Consider the following 21,847-nt stretch of genomic DNA (forward strand, 5'->3'; position numbering starts at 1 on the left):
GCCCAGGAATCTGTCTTCTGAGTAGCCATCTTCGGTAATTCTGATACGGGTGGTTCTCGGAATGCACATTAAGAAAACTAATCAAAAGGAATTTCTTCTATATTCAAGGCTATGATAAATGCATAACTTACCAATTGGGAGTTTATAATAATTTTCATTTAAAGTATTTAAAATGTTTAAATAAAGCTGACTTAAGTCAATAATGAGTTTGCAAACTTTTTTAAATTTTAAAAATCATCTGAGAGGCCGGCCCCATGGCCGAGTGGTTAAGTCCACACGCTCCGCTTCAGTGGCCCAGGGTTTCGCTGGTTTAGATCCTGGGCGCGGATATGACACCGCTGGTCAAGCCATGCTGAGGCGGCGTCCCACATACAGAACCATAGGTAGCCACAGCTAGAATGCACAACTATGTCCTGGGGGACTTTGGGGAGAAGTGGGGGGGGAAAAATTGGCAACAGATGTTAGCTCAGGTGCCAATCTTATTAAAAAAAAAATCATCTGAAGGATAATTTCCCCAAGTGTTAAGAGCTATTGATAACACTGAAGAAATGCTGCATTGGAGGTAGCCCTCAGTTTCCCTGTAGACAATTTATCTCAAGTTGAGTCACTCAAGGTCAGGATGCATTGGCCCGTCCTCCCCTCAGGGTTGTGACCTGCTTGAGTGAACTGAGTTGAGGACAGAGAGAGAGATGGAAGCAGCTTACAGAGCAGCACAGAGAATGGTGGTTTGACTCATTTGGAGGAAATGGTCCATTCAGTCAGAAAGTAGCAGGCTAGCCATGCAAATTAATTCGAAAGTCTTACATGTAGATGAGATAGCTGTGAGAGAGATGTTTTTAGGGAGCTGGGACCCTGGAGATAGGTAAATAGCTAAAGAAGAGCTGGGTTCTATAGGATGGCTGGAGAAAGCTTAGTCCCAAACTGAAACTGGGCATTCAACCCGGAGCTTGACAAAGAACAATAGTGTTCCCTAGGGTCAGAATGAAGAATGATTAAGGTTGCACTCTGAGATCACTTTGGACGTGGAAAACCTGATTACTGTGTTACAACAAATTCCTAAAGTCTAAACACCTGTTAATTACAGGACTGTGGTTTATAGCTGGTATTTCTTTCCTAGTGGTCAAGGTGCTGTACTCAAGTGAGGTGAGAATGGTCATTATTGAGGAAGTAAGTCAGGTCCAAAGGGCAGAAACTCCAGATTCCTGGGGCAGCTGTGTGGAAACCGATCAGGGCTGGGGCGGTGAGCTTCCCCTGTGAGGGAAGAGCTGGGGCTGGTTCCGGAGCTTGGAGCCTAGGTGAGCAGCTCACCTGAGCGTTCTGATGGCATCATAGGGAGAGTTCCTTCATTAACCAACAGGGTAGTGGTCCAGTGTTTATTTTAGGAAAAAATTTTAATTGGTTTTAACAAGGTTGAGTGAAAAATGACAACTCTGATATTGTTTACCTAGAAAGCTTTCAATTTGGACTCCTTAAAATCTTCATGCTACTTTTAAGATAAAAAGCTATTTAGCTACTGTTGGTTCATTGATTCTTTTCCCTTCACTTACAACCCCAGAGCGTTTACTAAGAAATCAAAATTATGGTTATTGAATTTATACTTTTGGGGCTTGTGTATTCTGCTAAGATACACATGCATCTGTGTATGTATATATTATATGTAACTTATAGCATACAGTTGCCATAAATTATTTCTAAGTCACTGTGCCTCAGTTTTATTAATATAATTGTTTTCTTTAGTGTTTAGGTTCAGGTCAACCAAAGTGAATCTTTGAACGTATTCATTCCTAAAAAAAAAAAAAAAAGGCATTTAGGTAAGCACTTGTTTTTATTTAGTCTTTAACTCTGTACTCTCTACCACCTGGCGGCTTTTTGTGTTATTACCATAGTAACACTGGTCAGTTGTCTCCAGGAATTGAGGAAATTCTTGTCCTTCATGCCTAATTATCGCGAGTTAATTTGTCATTTCCCATTATAAAAGCAGTATATATTTATTGTAGAATATTTGAAAATTATAGAAAAGCATAATGAAAAAAATCTATCCACAATTTCAGTACACAGTGATAAATACTGTTAAACATCTGCTTACCGTTAAAACATGACCTACTAGTCTTTCAATCTCTCTCTCTATGTATATATAGAGTGTATATGTGCATATAAACACAAATTGGTAACATACTATCATACTATATATATATATATGGTCATAGGTCGTTTTTTACCTTATCATTACAGCAAGAACATATTTCCGTTTTATTAAATATTCTTTGCAAACATTTTAATGACCACATAGTAGTCTATCTTATATCTTACCAGTATTTAAAATTATTTTCAACTTTTTGCTACTGTAAATATTAATCCTTCTTGTGCAGAAATGTTTTAACTGAACTCAGCCTTGCTTAACACAAATTAAGGTAAGATTGGAGTTACTGGCTAAAAGGTAGTGACAATACTAGGTATCTTGATATATTTTTCTCAAATTGCCCTCCGGAAACACGCTTGTTTGCATGCCCACTAGCAGAGTAATTTCCCACAGCTTCATACAGAGCACTTTCATCACAGCTTCTCCAAGAATGAATGTTAACTTTAAAAACAGCTCTGTCTATCTAATAGTGAAGGAGGATGTCTCATTGTTTTGATTCACTTTCCTTTTATTACTATTGAGGTTGGACTTTTTTTCTCATGGTGGTTGACTCATCTTAAAAAGACAGCAGTTTTTCAGCAACTTTGTTTAAGACAAACCAGCGATGACAATTCACAAGTAACTCCATTGCACTGACATCTTCACAGTTGTACTAATTCTCAGCCTCCTAGAGTCCATGAAGGTAACTTTTTAAAAAAGAAATAAACTGTTGATTATAATAACAAAGAGCATGGGCTTCTGTGTAAGACCCATTTTGAGCCCTGCCGTTTAGTCTTGTGTAACTCAAGAAGTTACCTAACCTCTAAGCTTCGGTTTCCTTGACTGTAAAACAGGACTGATAATCCTCTCAATAATTCTCAAAATAATAAGATAGAAATTATTAAACCTTTAATAAATAAATAAATTTTTATTTATTAAATTTTTATAAAATTTAATAAATTTATAATAATAAATTTATAATAAATAAAATGCAGCTACTATGAAAAAATGAGAAATCTTTCTCTCCTAATTGCAAAACAGATGCAATAGGTATACCGAGGTAGGATTGCATAACATTCTTAGAGCCAGAACGTTTCAAATCCCAACAAGTTGCATGTCTTACTTCACTTGATTGTTTACACTTGGTAGAAGAGCAGCACAGAGAGTGGGACTTTTTTCTAATAGAGGGGGAAAAAAGGTGGCTGGGAGCTTGCTTGGGCTGCTAGCCCAAGAGTGGCCTCAGAGTCTTGCGGGACACAACAGCGCTTGCTAGTGTGGTACTTAGTACTTCAGAAAGTACTAAGGACCAGGACTGAGAAGATAAATCCTCTCCCACTTCTCCCTTCTTCCCCCATAGGGTGAAAGAAAGAGCAGTACTTCAACACTGCCGCTAAGCCTTTGTGGTCATTCTAAGGCCGTTGTTAGGAATTCCGCTTTCCTTTTAACATGATGCTTGTGTGTCCTACCTGCCTGTCTAGGGATTTATAAATAAAATGTACATTCTCATTCAAAGACTTCCTTTCACTGAGAATTCAACTCTTTGCATAATGGATTTTTGAGACTATAAATTTTTTAAGATTTAAAAAGATAAGTTTCAAATTTTCGATGACACTAGTCTTCCAGCCCGAGGATGTGACTGCGATGTGTGTTAGCTGTTGAGCTGTGCTGACCAGGTTGACTGCCAGATGAGTTGTCAGCAGTGCTGCGGGCATCCTGACATCACTCTCTGAACTGCTTTCTCTTTCACATTCTTGTACTTTCCCAGGTGACGGCCCAGAGGGTGGGTGCCAATTCTCCCAGCAGCTGCAACTGAAAAGCAGGGTTCAGAAATGTCAGCTATCCTCCGGGAGCTGCTCTGTGTCTCGGAGAAAGCTGCCAACATCGCCCGGGCGTGCAGGCAGCAGGAAGCCCTCTTCCAGCTGCTGATAGAAGAAAAGAAAGAGGGAGAGAAGAACAAGAAGTTTGCAGTTGATTTCAAGACTCTGGCTGATGTGCTGGTACAGGAAGTTATAAAACAGAATATGGAGAACAAGGTAAGAAAGGTCACAGCCAAGGTAATTGCAAAATGTTCGTCCTCTGTGGTTTTTGTCCCCTGATAGAATAGCAAGCCTTTTCCTTCCTTTCTTCCTTCAGAATATGAGCACCTTGGATCCAAATAAACACCTTGGGGTTTCCCCTCCTTGTTTTGACTGCAAGCTTACTAAATGTTCATTGCAGAAAAATTTTAAAAATACAGAAAAGCAAATAAAAAATCACAGTTTTAACAGCTAGAGAGAAACTGTTTGGTATGGAATTTTTCATTTATTAGTGAGTTTCTTTTTAATAAAGAATACATGTTCTCTGGAAAATAAGCAAACATAAGAATCCTCTTAATCCCAACACTAGAGAAAAGCACAGCTATGTTTTGCTAAATATTGTTAGAACGTTTTCCTTCTATGTGTGTGTGTGGCACATTTAATTTATTTCAACAGAAATGAGAACATACTGTTTTATAACTTTTTTTTTTCTTTTTGACGTAGTCATTTAGCTAGTGGTTGCCTCTGTTTCGGGCTCATACAGTCCTGGAGACTTAAAGTCCTCCTTTATTTTCTAGTAGAAAAACATTGTTTATAATAAACAATGATTGTGATTCTAGGTTTTTCTTAAGCTGACTGAGGAAAAGAAACTGTCTTCACAAGGAGCAATCACAAACACTAGCACTAGCAGGCATTTGTAAGTGCTTACTGCGTGCCAGGCACTGTTCTAAGGGTATTAAATATATTAATTTAGTTAACTTTATGATAATTCTAGGAGGTAAGAACCATTGTTCTAATGTAATGGATGAGAAAAGGGAGGCGCAGAGAGGTTAAGTAACTTGCCCAAGGTCACACAACAAGTGAGTAACAGGGCCAGTTTTTGAACATAGGCCGACTGGCTCCAGAGTCTGTGCTCTTTGCAATACGATATTGCCTTTTACAGGATCTAATAATTACATATTTTTTTAGATTTGGAAGGATAGAACTTTATGACAGAAAGCACTACAAAATATTGGAATAGTTTCCATGACATTCTCAAATATTGGGAATCATTTAAGTGAATTCTTGACCACAGGTAGGAAGAGAGAATAAATGACCCCTTGAAATCTCTACAAACTATGCTTCTTCATGCCCTGTAATATCTGGCTCCAATAAACTAAATGAAACAAGTTTATTTTTGTTACTGATCAAGAAAATTGGATGCAAGGGATGGTTGAGCAACTGGATTAGAAATGTATCAACATTAATTTTTATGGGCTAATATTTGCCCCAAAGCATTATCACAAGTTCAGGCAATTGTTCATTCATGAGGTATATGCCAGACTGATGAACAAATAAGTGATATTAATTTTTGGCTATATAAAATGTCTTGGTTTCATGCCCATGATGTCCTGTAGCCTCAGTAACAGGCCTTTGAGCCGGCTTGGGAGACGTAGCTTCAGCCCCCAATGAGTAGGCTCATTGCAGCCCCTGTTGATTTGCACTGTTCTTCATAAGAGGAAAAAATAACACGTGTTTGTGGGCACTGTTTGAGCTATTGGCCATCTGCAGTTGACTAAGTTCAAAAATTTGAAACGCTTCCTTGCTTTGGTTCCCTGAGAACATCACATATATCATAATTTAGCACATATTTTGAGAAAAATTATCTTTACTACAGAGTGGATCAGAAGCAAAATGTATCTGAAAGCTTCCTGGTCATATGGAGATGAGAGAAGATTCTTAGCTCCGTTTTTTCTATCAATCAATTATCTCCCTTCTTTTTTTGCTGTATTACCTTCCTAGTCCGAAGGCTTGTGATCCCTCCAACAGGTGCAGGAAACACACCTGATGATGAAAACAAAATCTAATCTTATCCTCTAATCCTTTCTGTCCAGTCCCAAGTAATAATTTAGGTACGTGGTCAATAATAGTAACTCATATTAGCTACTAGGGTGCTATTTAAGAGCAACAGTTAAAATATCTCCTTTATAAACATTCTAGTTCTGTGGCCCTTGAGGAGGCTGAAGTTTCTAGAATTGTTTCTGCAAACTCAACAGGACATGAGGAAACTAGACTTCTACTACAATTTGGGCTTTCTAGAGGGGGCAAAGGAGCAGAAAATATTAAAAAACTAAGTAGTGAACTAAGCTGACTTCACTTTTCATACTTGGATTGATTTCTGGAATCGTGAATTTCTAAATTTCAGATCTAATTGTGCAATTTAATTTGAAATGTGAAAGGGAAATCTGTTCATAACTGAACATTTTGTGGGTTTTTATGGTGGTGGTTTTTGTTTTTTGTCATACTCTGAATCATTCAGTTTCCAGGCTTAGGAAAAAAAATTTTTGGAGAAGAATCCAATGAGTTTACTACTGATTTGGGTAAGTATAAGAATCTTAATGTATTTTTATAAATTAATTATCATATGATATTCTAACTTTCAACTTGTACCATGAAATAAATGGATGTTTGGAAGCTTTTCATCTAAATAAAATAATGTGCTATTTGAATGTTAAGCTTCATTCAGTGCCTCATAATATCATGCCATTTAATTTAGAGAGATGTGGTATCTTAGAATTATTTAGCAAGTTCACATGTATTATTTTAGATATAAATCTTTAGCATTTAAATAATATATGACTTAACCTTTGGGAAAGTTGCATGGCTTTGTGAGAATCTAATGGAAGTTATAGATGCCCCCAGAAAGATGCACATTTCACAGTTGTGCAGACAATTTCAGGTCCAAGGTTTAAATCCATTCGTGGACGCCCTGGGGAGCCTAAGGCCTTGGCTGAGAATGCACAGGGGGCCCTGTCCCTGAAATGCTGTGTGTTCCTGAGTAAATCACCTCACCACTCCTCTGGTCTCAGAACCTCTGTAAAGGGAGTTGGACTAACTAAAAGGTTCTTTTTAGTACCAAGTTTTAAGCCTGATTTAATAAGTTTCCTGTTGGCCAGATTCTCCTTTGATGGACCTCCATGTTGCCTTGTGGTAGAGAGAAAAATGTTAAAATCTGATTCTTTTCAGAAAAATAAATTATTTTTAGTTTGGGATTTTTGGTTTGTTTAATGGTAGAAGATTAAAACAGTGAACTTTAAACACTGATCAAGTGACAAATAGTTAAACATCTGGAGGTACATGTACAAAGGAAAAGACTAATTTCTGGATTAACTCGGGAAAATTTTTCATCTCCTCCATGAGCTCTGTATTAAGATGCAATTAGTTCTATGACACTGAGTAGGAAGGAGAGAAATCTCACCTGTGATTAACTCATAAGAAATCCTATCCTTAAAATCCTATGTTTGACCACTTCATGAAGTTATTTTATTTCATCTCTCTAGAATTATAGGGGCAAAAAGGCATTCCACATCCATCTTCCTGAGAACTGAAGGAGAGAGTGGGGTCAGCATGTTGGAGGGGCAGAGACACGTGGACAAGAGAAGGGGAGGGACTGGTGGATGAGGTGGGCGCAGGCAGGAACAGATCAAGGGAATGTGTGGGAAGGAGTTTGGATTTTCATCTGTGTTGGGAATTCACTGGAGAACTTGAAGCAAAGGAGTGATGGGATACGATTTGCTGCTTTGCATGATCCCATGACTTTTGCTGAGCCCAGGGTGGGTGCTTCATCGGTGGCAGTGATGAGCCTCATTATCCCCAACTTTAACAGTCTAATTTATTGGAATTTAACTAAACTTAATTGAATGTTTCTGCTGATTGAGTCCTCATTGTAATAGATTTATACTGTGCTTCCCAAACCTTAATGATGTGTGAATCACCTGGGGATCTTGTCAAAACTCGGCAGGTCTGGGAGGGGGCCTGCAGGCCTGGCTTTCTAACAAGCTCTCGGGTGGTGCAGATGCCACTGGTCCTTGCGATGCCTAGGAGCGCCAGGAGTACTTCTCTATAGACTTCAAAAGCCCCAAAGTGCCATGTTTTCTTAATTTTTAAACGTTTATATATTCTCCATTGCTGTCACTTTTTGTTGCTATTCATTTGCCTATTTTAGCCAGCCTCTTTCCTCACTTTTTTGGGGAGCAGGAAACCAGATTAGCCAAGGGTCTAAGAAGCATATTTAAAGTGATGGGAAAGCACCTGGACTTGGCAATTTGTGGTTTCATTTGGAGAAGCAGCTTTGCCTACACCCTGACTTCTAGTGGGTTCCAAAGAGGAGAGCTATTTCTATGTATGCCATTTAGAGTCAAACAGTTTCGCCACATTTAAAGATTAAGTATACTTCATCTTATATTGCTTTACTGAGCATAAACGATTCGTAGTTAAAAGCAGATCATAGAGGGAGGTAGAAGCACTTCCTGTGCTGATAAGACCTCTCTTTTCAATAACATATTCAAACACAAACAGGGTGACCTATGTATACTAAAAGGCAAAAAAAAGGATTAATTATCAAGGACTCAGGATTCAGGGGTTCCTAACTGGTCCATGAGGCCCCTTAAACTGGATACAAAATTGTGTGCATGTGCCCATGTAGACATTTGTCTGGGGGGAAGGTCCTTTGATACCTGGACTCCATCCCTCACTATTCACATTAGGTGCCTGAGTGACCACTGGGCAGCTGTGACTTTCTGAAGCCCCCCGGGTGCTGCTGGCAGTCAGCCAGGTTAGGACCCCATGCTCTGGGTACATTGCTCTCACCTATTCTAAATGCACAGCTTCTGCTCCTCCCACCCCTCTGCGGTCCTTCTCTCCCCCGAAACTCTTGAAAAGTAATGGCTTTTAGTTTGTCTTTACTCTAGGGGAAAAGATTATCTTGAGACTGTGTCCAACAGAGAAAGAAACAGTAGAGCTTCTTAGCAAAGTCCTTAATGGTAATAAGTTGGCTTCTGAAGCATTAGCCAAGGTGGTTCACCAGGATGTCACCTTTACTGACCCAACTCTGGATTCAGTGGAGATCAACATTCCACAGGACATTTTGGGAATTTGGGTGGATCCCATAGGTAAGTAGAGGAGAGTGTTTACTTTTGTTCATTTTTTGTTATTAGTGATCCTTATTTGGGGTGGGATGGGGGTTGGAAAAATAAAAATTGAGAGTGTAGTTTAACTCTCCCAGAAGTTTCTAAAATTTTCAAGTTTTACAATGACAAATGAAGAGTTGAAGTGTATGTTATGATGTGTGTTACAGATTTATGTGTACACACGCACCCGTACAGGCACATATACAAAGCTGAATTAACTCATCTTTGAAAGACTTCAGGGGCCAGACTGGCAAATGTGTGAGAGGAATGAATTGATCGCAGCTATAACTAATTGAGCACGCTTGCCATTTAAAGAACACTCAGCTCCAGCAGATTGTTGCCATGTGGGAGTACAGTCCAGATCTTCAATCTTTAAAGAGAAACCCAAATCCAGGTTTTTAAGTGAGATCACCCAATTTTTAACCACTGGCCACTAATTCAATTAAACAATTAAAATCACTATACAGGTCAGAACACAGCTGAGTGTGACTCATTAGCAGTCAGTTTGTGAGCCCTTTGTAAACCTTACGCATTTTTTGGGGGGTCATGATTGTGGTAGAACCATTATCTATAGCTCATTGTTTTAAAGGGTACACCTATTTCAATGATGCTGTTAATACAATGCCCTAGATGTTAATTTTCAGAAAGCTCTTTTTTTCTTTCCCACTTGCCTGACATATTCCACCCAACACAACTGGGACCATTCATTATGCTGAGCAGGCAAACTCCTCCCAGCCTCCCCATCCTACAAGTACATTAATACAACATTATAGAAATGCCTTTAATCATCAGAGAATTATAGAACATTCAGCCAATGGATTATATATGCAAACTAAGAATCTTTCCCCAAATCTTTTATCACTTAAGGGTAAATCAGCATCAGTTAAGGTTTCTGAGGGAAAGGAACTGCCTGTTTCTTGGTCCTATCCTGAACTGATTCTGTTAGCCAGCTCTCTGGATCTTTTGTCCAGCACATCCTTAACTGGGAGTTAACTCTAGTTAATATCCAACTAGCTGTTGGCAGTCTCAGCTGCTGGCAGGTACATCTCTTAAGAAGAAACGTAGCTCCTTGACTTCTTTTTCATAAGAGCACCATCTGTTTCTTCCTTTTGTGCCACCATCATTGTTTCTTTCCTCCTTCCAATTTGAGGGACCAAAAAAAAGGTAATTCCACCTAGGACAGATTCCTGGAAGAAGGCTTTCCCATCCACGTTGGACTTGTGCTCTGATTAGTAAGATCTCGAAAGAATCCCATTACTTATCCTGAGACATTAGCTTTTAAATGCTTTTTGACATGTGATGGATATTCGAGTGTTTATTACATGTAAGGTGTTATGCTAGATGCCATAGGAACTGTAGACATGTGCTCTTCCTTCAAGAGTTCCCATAGAGTTGGGAAAATGAAACACAAGCAGCTTAACAGTGAAGTGCAAGAGGTTAAATAACAATTCAGTACAAGTGTCACGCAAAGGTAAAACTTGATTGGTCACCATCTTTGTTCAGGATACTATAACAAAATACCACAGACTAGGTAGCTTATAGCCAGCCCTGGTGGTCTAGTGGTTAAGATTCAGTGCTCCCACTGCCTTGGCCCAGATTCATTTCCATTTCAGGCATCCACATCGCCTGTCTGTTTGTTGTCATATTGTTGTGGCTGCGTGTTGCTGTGATGCGGAAAGTTACGCCACTGGTATTTCAAATAACAGCAGTGTCACCTATGGTGGACAGGGTTCAGTGGAGCTTCCAGACTAGACAGACTAAGAAAAAGGACCTGGCCATCCACTTCCAAAAAAATTGGCCATGAAAACCCTGTCAGCAGCAGCAGAGCATTGTCTGATAGAGCACCGGAAGGTGAGAGGATGGTGCACAAAAGACTGGGCAGGGTTCCGCTCTGCTGTACACAGAGTCGCTAGGAATCGACTAGGAGTCAGAATCAACTCAACAACACTAACAGCAAAGGTAGTTTATAAACAACAGAAATTTATTTCTCATAGTGCTGGAGGCTGAGAAGTCCAAGATCAAGGTGCCAGCATGGTTAGGTGAGGGCCCTCTTCCTGGTTCATAGCTGGCACCTTCTCACCATGTCCTCACATAGTGGGAGGGACAAAGGATCTCTCTGAGCCTCTTTTATAAGGCACTAATCCCATTCATGAGGGTTCCACCCTACTGACTTGAGTACCTCCCACAGGTCCCACTTATTAATACCTTCAACTTGTGGGGGTTATGATTTTGGGGGGACACAAACATTCAGACCATAGCAGTTACCAAATTACTAGAAGACAGAAATGATATAGGGCAGAGTTTATAGATATATTCATCCTTATCTTCTAAATAATCATTTCCTGAATCTAAACAAACTTGGTTCATTTTTCAGATTCAACTTATCAGTATATAAAAGGTTCTGCTGACGTTAAATCCAACCAAGGAATCTTCCCCAGTGGACTTCAGTGTGTCACCATTTTAATTGGTGTCTATGACATACAGACGGGGGTGCCCCTGATGGGAGTCATCAACCAACCTTTTGTAGCACAAGACTTACATACCCTCAGGTAAAAGATGAGCATTTTTGGTATATTATGGTTTTTAGAATTTACAACCTCAGCTTTGCATATCGTCATGATTGTCACTCCACGTGGCATTCCCATGGCTCAGTACATTGGGGTGTTCCTACTGAAAGTCTGCATGGTTGAATTAGAGTTCTATTTTCAGTCTTGGGTTTGGCATAATTTTATTTGAGGCTACGTGCATGCTGGTAGAAACTTTTAAAAGATATACTATCTTGGAGAAGTCATAGCTTTGCATTTTGAATAGAGCAGTCCTGTTCCCCATTTTCTAGAATCCACTCAAAACCAGATTAATAGAACAGTGTAACACTGTCTCCTAATACATTTGGAACAAGATAGATGTCATCACTGTATAGCCGGTTGAACATTTATATAATTTTAGAAAAAATTCAAAACAAAATGTGAAAATTATCCAATGAAAAGATGAATAGGAATGGCCAGGGTCAGAACCCGACTATGGGGTTCTCTTCTGTAAATACTGGCAGCAGCACTTCCTTTTCTGCCTCCTCCCTCCTCCCCCCTTATGGACTTCTGTATGGAGCATAGAGGTGGTCAGGCTGCCAACTGCCTCTGATCATGGCCTGATGCTTTGGTTGACTCCAGGGCATGTCAGAGTCTGTGGAAGCAAGCAGCTTCTCTCCTGTGGCTTCAAGTTTTTATTGAAATAAGTCCTATGTTTCTATTTATATAGGACTAAATAATTTTGTTAAACTTTGAGTTGCTTCAAGCAACTAGTAATTGTTTGCTTTTTAATAGTCATAAACTACACCTCTGAAATTTTGACATTTTTCCTCTACTCTTGCCTTCCTCCAAACTGAAAATGTGTTTCTGTTATCTTTAAAGGGTCATTAAGGGACTATATGCAGAGATAATCATGGCCTAGAAATGGGTGATAAAGTAGTTAGTGGAACAGATTCTGGAGTGAGAATTCCTGGGTTTGAATGCAGATTCAGCCACTGACTTAAATTCTTACTCTTACATTCTCTAAGCCTCAGCTTCCTCCTGTGGAAATAGAGTCAATTACCCAACATATATGATAAGGTAAACATTGAGAAATGATAGATACTATTATTGTTGTTGCTAAAAATACAAGTCCATCTTTCTTGGTGTTAAAGTCAAGGTGGAACCAGTGAATAAGAGAATGAAAAAGAGTTATGAAATGAAGAAAAGCTTATAAGGATTGTAAAAGATTTGCAGATTGAAAAGAGAAATTATTTATCTGTTCACCTTTTTCCCTATTAAAGTTTAAAGACCAAAAGTGGCAATGAAATTTGCTGTGTCCCTAGAGGCCGGAAATCCCACACATATTTTCCCATCGTCCTAGATCGATGTGATAACACTGTAGAACTCAAAGTATTCCTAACGGGCAACCACACAGGCAGCTTCATGCACAGGAGTAACTTGTAGAAATGAATTAGCTAGTTGATATCCATTTCTAGGCTTAAGGACATTGAGACTCGTTACATTATATCTTTTTCATATCATTAAGTTAGAAAGCAACACGAGTAATAAAAAACAAATGTGATCACCTACCGTCACTAAGTGAAAGTTCTCTTCCCTAGGTGGAAAGGACAGTGCTACTGGGGGCTTTCTTACATGGAGACCAAAATCCATTCCCTTCAGCCTTCCATCTCTAAAAGAAACAGCAGTGACACCTGGAGCCAACTGACCACAAACACCAGCTCTGAGGCGGAATTCTCCCACCAGTTTTCAGCTGTCATCAGTACGAGTGAAAAGGAGACCATCAAAGCTGCACTGTCACGTGTGTGTGGAGAGCGCGTGTTCCCAGCAGCTGGGGCTGGTTACAAGAGCCTCTGTGTTGTCCAAGGCCTTGTTGACATTTACATCTTCTCAGAAGACACCACCTTCAAGTGGGACTCTTGTGCTCCTCATGCCATACTCAGGGCCATGGGTGGGGGAATGGTAGATTTGAAAGAATGCTTGGAAAGAAATCCAGAAACGGGGCCTGACTTACTACAGTTGGTGTACCACGTGGAAAACGCAGGTGCTACTGGAGTGGATCGGTGGGCCAACAGGGGTGGACTGATTGCATACAGATCAAGGAAGCAGCTGGAGACATTCCTGAGCCACCTCATGCAAAACCTGGCAGATACACATACATAGACGGACTTTGTCCTCATGTTCTTGTAAACCAAACTGTGAAACGATTTCCTACATCTCTATCTTTTGAAGATAGCTTTGTTCTATTGATGGTCGGCATTCAACTTCCTCTTTTGAGGAGCATTTTTCCATTATGTGTCCATAATGTTAATTTCAATAAAGGAATGACAGTCATGCAGCAGTTAAATAGGCATAAGAAATTCTTAATAGTGGATATTGTGCTATAAGTGCTGCTTTTGAAACACTTCAATAAACTATTGACGAGAGGAAAAAATCCCGCTCAAGTAGTAAAATTCCTCTAAACATCAAAGTGATAAGTAAAATGTCACTGAAATATTAGGGCGAGCACAAAGGGGGTTGTGCCTGGGTTTTGTTTCCTGTCTTGAAGGAAAGATCTGCAGCTTTAGCCTTTGGCAGAACATTGAGAGCTGTGAATTTGATGCATCGTCTAGCCAAGTTCCTGTACTTTCCACAGTGTTCTTATGTTTCTTAGAAGAATTAAAGCCTGGAGCACTGTGGGCTCCTTCCTCCTCTCTCTCTCATATGCTCTCAGATGCACGCACACATGCTCACACTCAGATATGCACACATTCTCACACACACATACACGCATTCTAGTACTCTCTCTCATCCTCTCTCATGCTCTCACATACACACTCCATTTCTGTAGGTAAGGCAGAAGGGGATAGAGTAAAGAGGTTTCTGCAATTTTTGTGTTTACTGCATTTCAAAAGCCAGAGGTAGAGTCAAATATATACAGTCCTTGGCTACTGGAATGCCATATTGAATATCCTCTGAGGTGGACGTCAACCACTTTTCCCTTTCTCTTCAGCAGCCCAGGTAAGGAGGTAGTGCTGCCATCTGGAGGGATCAACTCAGCTTGGACTGCTTTCTGCCTTGCGCCCTCTGGGGGCCAAAGAGTATTTCTGCAGCATCCTCTTCTACAAACAATGAAAATAAACTTTTTAATAGTATTTTGTTGCATACAGCAGATTAACGATTTGTTTAGGGATAGGGTTATAGTTTTTAAAAATATTCATTGTGCTTTATGATTCTGGGCTCTCAAGTTGTGTATCCTTACTGCTTACAGTCTAATTTTTTTTTTTTGAGGAAGATTAGCCCTGAGCTAACATCCACTGCCAATCCTCCTTTTTTTTGCTGGAGAAGATTGGCCCTGAGCTAACATCCATGCCCATCTTCCTCTACTTTATATGTGGGACGCCTGCCACAGCATGGCTTGATAAGCGGTGTGCACCTGGGATCTGGGCTGGCCCCGGGCTGCCAAAGCAGAACGTGAACTTAACTGCTGTGCCTCCAGCCGGCCCCCAAATCTTAAAGGTGGATTTTAAGTCAAAGTGAATTCATTCTTTACAAAACACACTAAAAACGAAAATCCACACGCTAGTCTTGCTCCCCCATGTGCATCAGAATGAAGAAACAGAACATAGTTCAAGAAAAACCATTTGTTGTACACATGAACATTTATAAAGTATGTAAATTATCAATAAAATGCAGTGAAAAGTCATCTTCAATGTGATCTGAACAGGCAGTTTGTCAGTTGGGGGAAAAAGCTGGATAGGACAGGGAATCAAATCTACTCTGTGAACATCAATTATATACATTCACTGTCAATCTTTGCAGGAAAGCCAACGCCCTTCCTTAAGCAAGTATCTGCTGATAGGTCTGCATTGTTTTTCTTGCATAAACCACACTCGTGGAGTAGGAAGTCCCCTGCTCTTACTCTCCCCCTTGCTCACTCTGTTCCAGCCACACTGCCTTCTTTCTGTGCCCTGAACTTGCCAAGCACGCTCTGTCCTCCTCAGGACTTTGCACTTGCTGTTCTCTCTAACTGGAAAGCTCTTCTCCAGATGCTGGCATGGTTCCTCACCTCCACCAAAACTTTGCTCAAATGTCACTATATCTGTATGATTTGTACTTTTCACTCTATTGCGACCCACGTTCCCCTCGCCCACCCCTCACTTCCTCTCCACTTCCCTTTTTTCCTCCATAGCACCTGTTGCCTTCTAATATAAGGTAGAATTTGTTTTGTCTGTCTCCTTGCTCTTGAATGCTAGCTTCACATGGGCAGGGATGTTCATGTATCAGGTAGCCCCATTGCTTAGAAAAGTGCCTGGGCACAGAATGAGTGTAAATGAGTTGACTTAATGAATGAATTGGGCTCAGAAACTGGACAAGAATTAATATGCATTAGCAACTATTTCCAAATCAATTATTTCCAAAATACTACAGAAAACTTTGCTGCAGTGCTGAGAATTAGTCCTATAGTTGGTTAAATTCTCAAACAATCACTTTAATGCTTGAAGTAACCTAGGATTCCTATGTCAGAGAATAAACATCGAAATATTTCCCAAGCTAATATTCAAGTCCTGGATATCAGCCCTGTTAAGAGTTAAGGGAGAAAGTAATGGTTAAGTCACTTTTCCTCCATTCTAATGTCCTTTTGATGGCAGGGCAGGAATGAGAGAGCTTGCAACAGCTGGAATAGGAAGGAAACTAGCCACCTCTCCCTACAGCAAATCTAAGCCCTTTCGACTGGGTTTGGGAATCAGATACAAGGCTGTGTAGATGCAGCTACCTTAGGGCGAGTATTTCTAAAAGCATGGAGCTCTTTACCGTTGGGATGGCTTACCAGCCTCATCCTTTCAAACACGTCCGTGGCGTATTAGGACAGCTTGCTGTGGGGACAAACTTATTACCAGGTTAAATTGACATATTTAGGCTTAGCGTGTAGAAGTAGGCAAAATAGTGAAAAGCCACAGAGAACTAATGTCTTCCAAACCTTAGAACATAGGAAGGAGCGCCATTAAGCGGGTCATTTGTAGCTTTCATATTATTTTTCCCCAGGACAAATATTTTTCATCAATTTATCATACTAATATATCATAAACTAGGTCATGCATGTGGCAGGTTGGTTCTATGGGTTTTTTTAAAAATAAATTCTAAGGATTATGATCTAATTATCCAGATTATTCTGAGAATCTAGACTTGCATTGCCCAAATGGTATCCATTATCCACTAGCTATTGGGCACTTGAAATGTGGCTAGTCTGAATTTAGATGTGCTGCAAATGGAAATACATACTGAATTTTATGAAAAAAGTAAAATATTCATAATTCATTGTATACATCTCTATAACAATTTTTGCAATGGGATAGTAGTTTTAAATTTTGGAATAAAATACCTAAACTTGCAACTTTATGAATATTATAACAAAGTAATAGTTCACTAAGGCACTAAGTTCACTAGTAAAAGCAATTAGTAATATTTAATAATCATTTTATTTCCCAGGTCCCATCTGTAAGTTACTCATTTACATTTTGTTGTTTTGTTTCTCACATTTCTCATAACTACTGATTTATTCCTTCTTTCATGCAAGCACATACTACTGTATCTTCACTGATTTAAAAATCTGTTAAAAACAACATGACAATGGGAACAATTTTGTCCCCCATTTTGGTTCAATAGTCCACAGTGAACCACAAATGAAACTTGACATATAGCTTGCTACCAAGGAAAGAGTAAGAACGGTGTAAGGGAAAGAGCATGGATTTTGGAATAAACAGACCTGGATTCACTGCACCTGTGATGTGATCTTAAATTAGATGTTGAGCCACGAAACCTTTTTGAATCCCAGTTACTTCATCTGGTAAAATGATTTATGTGATCTATCAGGAATTTTGTAAGATGCAAATGAAGTAATGTGTGTAAAACATCTCTGACATGGTAGATGCTCAACAAAACATAGCTGCTAATACTTTTATTATCCATGTATAATGTAGTCAAAATAAAAATTATCAGGAAGCAAAAACATGACAAAATAAGTTAAAAGAGAGACTTCACTTTATTCAGTTAGTAATCCAGACAATTTGTTAATAGGCTTAATTCTTTTATTGTAATATGATAACGTAATACAATATTATATTAACCAGCTAACATATATTGAGTACTACACTCCAAGTGCTGTGTTAGACATTTACTTGCATTATTTTCTTTAAAATAATGAGCAAAATTTGTATATCCCCAGCTGCCATGGCATAACATTGTCTCTTCCTCCTGACTAGATATTTGGCTTGCATTTAAAAAATCTAAATTGGTTAATGAATAAAATAACTTTTCAATATCTGCTTTGTGAAACATTTACTAGAGATTCCCTTCACCTGTTGCTCTCTATGCCATCACCTCCGACTCAGCCCAACTGTTCTTAAGGATTGGCTCCCACATTGAGTAGGATCTTTAGGATCAATGCACTTTTAATGCACTTTGTGTGCTGCCAATCTTCTGCCCTGGCTTCTGACCCCTTAGTCATAGGCTCCCTATATGAGCTTTTCAAGTGCCAATGCATGAGTATTCTATAAAGGGCTCTCTACTATGTTATAATGACAGGAGTATAAAAAACAGACTTTTGCACCTTTGTGTAAAGTCCCTAAGCTAGCCCTTCTGTCAGGAAGAAATCCAGCCAGATAAGTCTACAGTAATACTTTATATCAGTAAGCATTAGGTTTAACCATGAGTGGCGAAATGCCAAAATAACAATGGCTTAAATAAGATAAAAGTGATTTGGTAAGTGGTCCAGAGCTGAAATGCAGCTCCACCCTATAGTCCTGAGGGACTCAGGCTCCTTCCATCTCCCTGCTGCCCCACCCCCAGACTGTGGCTCTTCTTCTCCGTGTAAGACAATAGGATCTGCATTTCAGGCAGCAAGATACAGGAAAAGACAAAGAAAAATGAACAGATAGGTGATTTCTCACCTCATTGACCAGAACCTAGTCATTCGACTACACTTATAAGGGAAGCTGGAAAATGTAGTCTCTATTTTGGGCAGCCATATACTCAGCCAGAAATCAGGCATTTTATCCCCCTGGAAGATGGGAAACAGGTACTGGAAGACAACTAGCAATCTCTATCACCCTCGGTCCAACTGAGCTGTCCAGGCTTTGGCCTGGGCCTGACCTCTGATCACATATTCCTTGCTCTTATTACTAAGGTCTCATGACCTTTATAGTCAAATTACTCCAATCCCCAGCACAGGCACTTATCTACTTATGATGTACTTATCCACTCATCCTCCCAAGAATTAAAACTGCCATAAACACAAACATTCATCAAGATGATGAAGAAAGGGAACTTCCTGACAGCAAAAACACAGACGAAAATATAAGACAAACATAAATACAGTTACTCCTCTGCTGAGACCTGTGAAAAATCTCTGGGATTTTTGATTCTGCCCGTTCACCTAGAGGCCTTACTGCCTGCTCTCATCAGACCACACCTCTGCCTTTGTCTGTTAGTGCTCAGCATGCAGACACGCTCGTGTGAAGTCTGGCCTTGCCTGGCCCCTCCACTTAGGCGTCTGCTCAGCCCAGTCCACAGCAGCTGGTCATAACTCCTTGTCCTGCATCCCTATCCCAGAGCATGTTACTGTAAGCAGCCTTAAACACAGCTACACACAAAACAGCACTGCCCACTCCATGGCAGAAAAAGTCAAACACAGATGCACACATCTGCTGCTTTCCCAAAGGGGAAAAAAAGCAAACAAAAGTTTCCTTCTTCTCCTCCAGTTTTGTTTTCATTTTTTTCCTCTAAGTGCTAAACTCAAAAAGAGAGCGGAAACCCTAAGTTGTAACCTTTCACATCTGTAGTTGACACCTCTAATTGTGTCTGGCTTGGTACTTAGGTTGAAACACATGTTCACAAAGCAAGCCTACGTAACTGCCAATGTCCCCTTAGAATGGCAGGAACTCACTTAAGCCTGGTATGTGCACAAATAGAGCTTCGAAACTGCTCCAGGGGAAGTAGCTGTTTTGAGCTCTGACATTGTTCTTAAAAAGTTTCATTTGCTTATTATTTCTATCTGATAATCAGGCTACAAATTCTGGCTCTGTAACAAAATGCCTATAATTTTAAATATGATTTTTCTTTTGTAGGCTATATTTTCAATGCTCCTGATCTCAAAGGAGCCATGATCATGCAGGATTAAGAGCGTTCTCCCTTTACCCATTAAAAAAAGAAAAGAAGGGGGCTGGCCCCGTGGCTGAGTGGTTAAGTTCGTGTGCTCCACTGCAAGTGGCCCAGTGTTTCGTGGGTTCGAATCTTGGGCGCGGACATGGCACTGCTCATCAAACCACGCTGAGGCAGCGTCCCACATGCCACAACTAGAAGGACCCACAACAAAGAATATACAACCCACAACGAAGAATATACAACTATGTACCGGGGGGCTTTGGGGAGAAAAAGGAAAAAATAAAATCTTTAACAAAAAAAAAAAAGAAAAGAAAAAGAACCACTCCTGGGCTGGCTTCATGGGCTTCTGACTTGTACAGTTGCAGAGGCTCCTCATTCGTAAGGTCACTGTCCTTGTTTCTGCTTTTGCCATCTTGAAATTCTTAAAAATTTTATCTTTGAACTTCTCCATTAAGTCGAAAGGACAGTGGAGCATGCGCATGAACGGAGGCGTGACGTACAGTGTGTGTCCGCCCCCTTTCCCTGCAGCCCCATTCACGTGGCGGTCACCGTGACCAGCGAGCGCAGAATTCCGCTGGACCCGTGATGGATGGAGTTCAACGAGATTCAAAGCCAGAACAAGTAAGTCTATTACATTTATGACGAAGTGGGGCTCTGACAGCCCGCAGGCCCAGAACTTGCTTCCAACGCAAAAAGAAAGCAAAGGCATTGTAAGACAATGGACGACCAAGGAAATTTAACGTACCCTTTCTTATTTGTGTTATTTTCCTGTATTAACAAATCATGTAGGCTGAAAACGACAGGAAGGAAAGGGAAAGATAGGGCCACTCATAGTTTCTTCTCTTTCCAGTCCTTCCTTGCCAGTAAGCTGAAGGTAGAGAGGGTTGGCAGAATGTATTCATGTCAAGAAGCGAAATAAAAACAGTTGAGTTAGTTTCACACACTGTTTCCACAATTCTGGTGAGAATAAAATATGTACTCGTGAATGAGCTATGAAAAATGAATTGTGTAATTTTGGTGATTCCACCTATAGTCCACCTTATATCTACCCTTAAAACTGGCATTGCACAATATAAAGAGGAGTGGAAAATTCATGCAAATGAGTTAAGTTTTAAATTTTTCTTCACCTAGAATGACATTAAATAGCAAATAAATAGTACCATGACAAAATGAGAGAGAAATGGTGGAAGAAAGGAAAAATCTTTTTACTTTAGTATCTTAAAGAAGCTTTTCTCCTGCTTTCTGAGCAAGGAGCCCCACATTTTCATTTTGCCTGGGTCCCACAAATTATATAGCCAGCCCTGAACTGGTCGCATTTCTACCTCTGAGCTCACTTGTTCTTTCTGAATTTTTGTGTATTTGCTGCCCAAGCCCAAACCCAACCCACTGGTGAGCCAGGTCTACCCCAACTGGGAATTGAACGGTCTAAGTTATATGAGAACTGAGATGATAAGAGAACGAAAGTGTGCTTTGTGTACATTTCTCACCTAAGAAGTAAGCTGGCTCTTTATGCTGTTACATCCTCAAGCACATTTCAGCATATTCAAGCATTTACTGTAAAATTATCAACACTCTCCACCAGGTGTCTCTAGCAGATTTGAGCAGCCATGTAAGTAACCTTAAAGGCAAACTGGCAAAGTTCTTGTCTTGGGTTTTTCCAATGGGTCACTTTTCACCTACATCATCATGTTTTAAATATGCCATTTTCCTTAAACAACTCGTTCCTTTTATTGTGTTTTATTCTTTTCGTTGCATGCTTCTTAACTGGAAAATATGAAGTAAAAAGAAGGAAAATTCAACATCCAAACACAACTCCTGTTGACATTTTAGTCAATTTCCCTAGAGTTGTTTTCCTTCTATGCATAAAAGAATGAAAACGTGAGCAGCAGGTTAGGAGAAGATATGTGTAATATAAATCTAGCAAGGGCCTTGTATCCAGAAGATGTAAAGGGCCCCTAAAAATCAATAGGAAAAAGACAGAGAGCCCAATTGAAAAAGGGCCACAAGACCCTTTACCAAAAAGAGTATTTAAATGACCAATAAATGTATGAAAACGTGCTCAACATCTCTAATCATCAGGAAAATGCATTAAACCAA

At 39.8% G+C, this 21,847-nt stretch overlaps 1 protein-coding gene across 9 annotated transcripts in view; it reads left to right on the forward strand.

Annotated features, from left to right (window-relative positions):
• INPP1 (inositol polyphosphate-1-phosphatase) overlaps positions 1-17,909 on the forward strand; it is a 34,350-nt gene extending 16,441 nt beyond the window's left edge. For 5 of the 9 annotated variants that reach the window (XM_070508247.1, XM_014837563.3, XM_070508248.1 and 2 more), the window contains exons 2-7: positions 1,738-1,811; positions 3,885-4,152; positions 6,434-6,494; positions 8,865-9,065; positions 11,458-11,632; positions 13,210-16,986. In XM_070508247.1, the coding sequence (XP_070364348.1) occupies positions 3,949-4,152; positions 6,434-6,494; positions 8,865-9,065; positions 11,458-11,632; positions 13,210-13,771 (1,203 nt within the window). In that variant the 5' untranslated portion in view covers positions 1,738-1,811; positions 3,885-3,948 and the 3' untranslated portion in view covers positions 13,772-16,986. Of the gene's footprint in view, positions 1-1,737; positions 1,812-3,884; positions 4,153-6,433; positions 6,495-8,864; positions 9,066-11,457; positions 11,633-13,209 lie in introns of all 9 variants that reach the window. The other 4 variants (XM_070508246.1, XM_070508250.1, XM_070508251.1 and 1 more) reach the window with 2 other exon arrangements.
• The last annotated feature ends 3,938 nt before the right edge of the window (positions 17,910-21,847 follow it).

Source organism: Equus asinus, chromosome 4 (assembly GCF_041296235.1).
Source record: "Equus asinus isolate D_3611 breed Donkey chromosome 4, EquAss-T2T_v2, whole genome shotgun sequence".
Classification (NCBI taxonomy): Eukaryota; Metazoa; Chordata; class Mammalia; order Perissodactyla; family Equidae; genus Equus; species Equus asinus.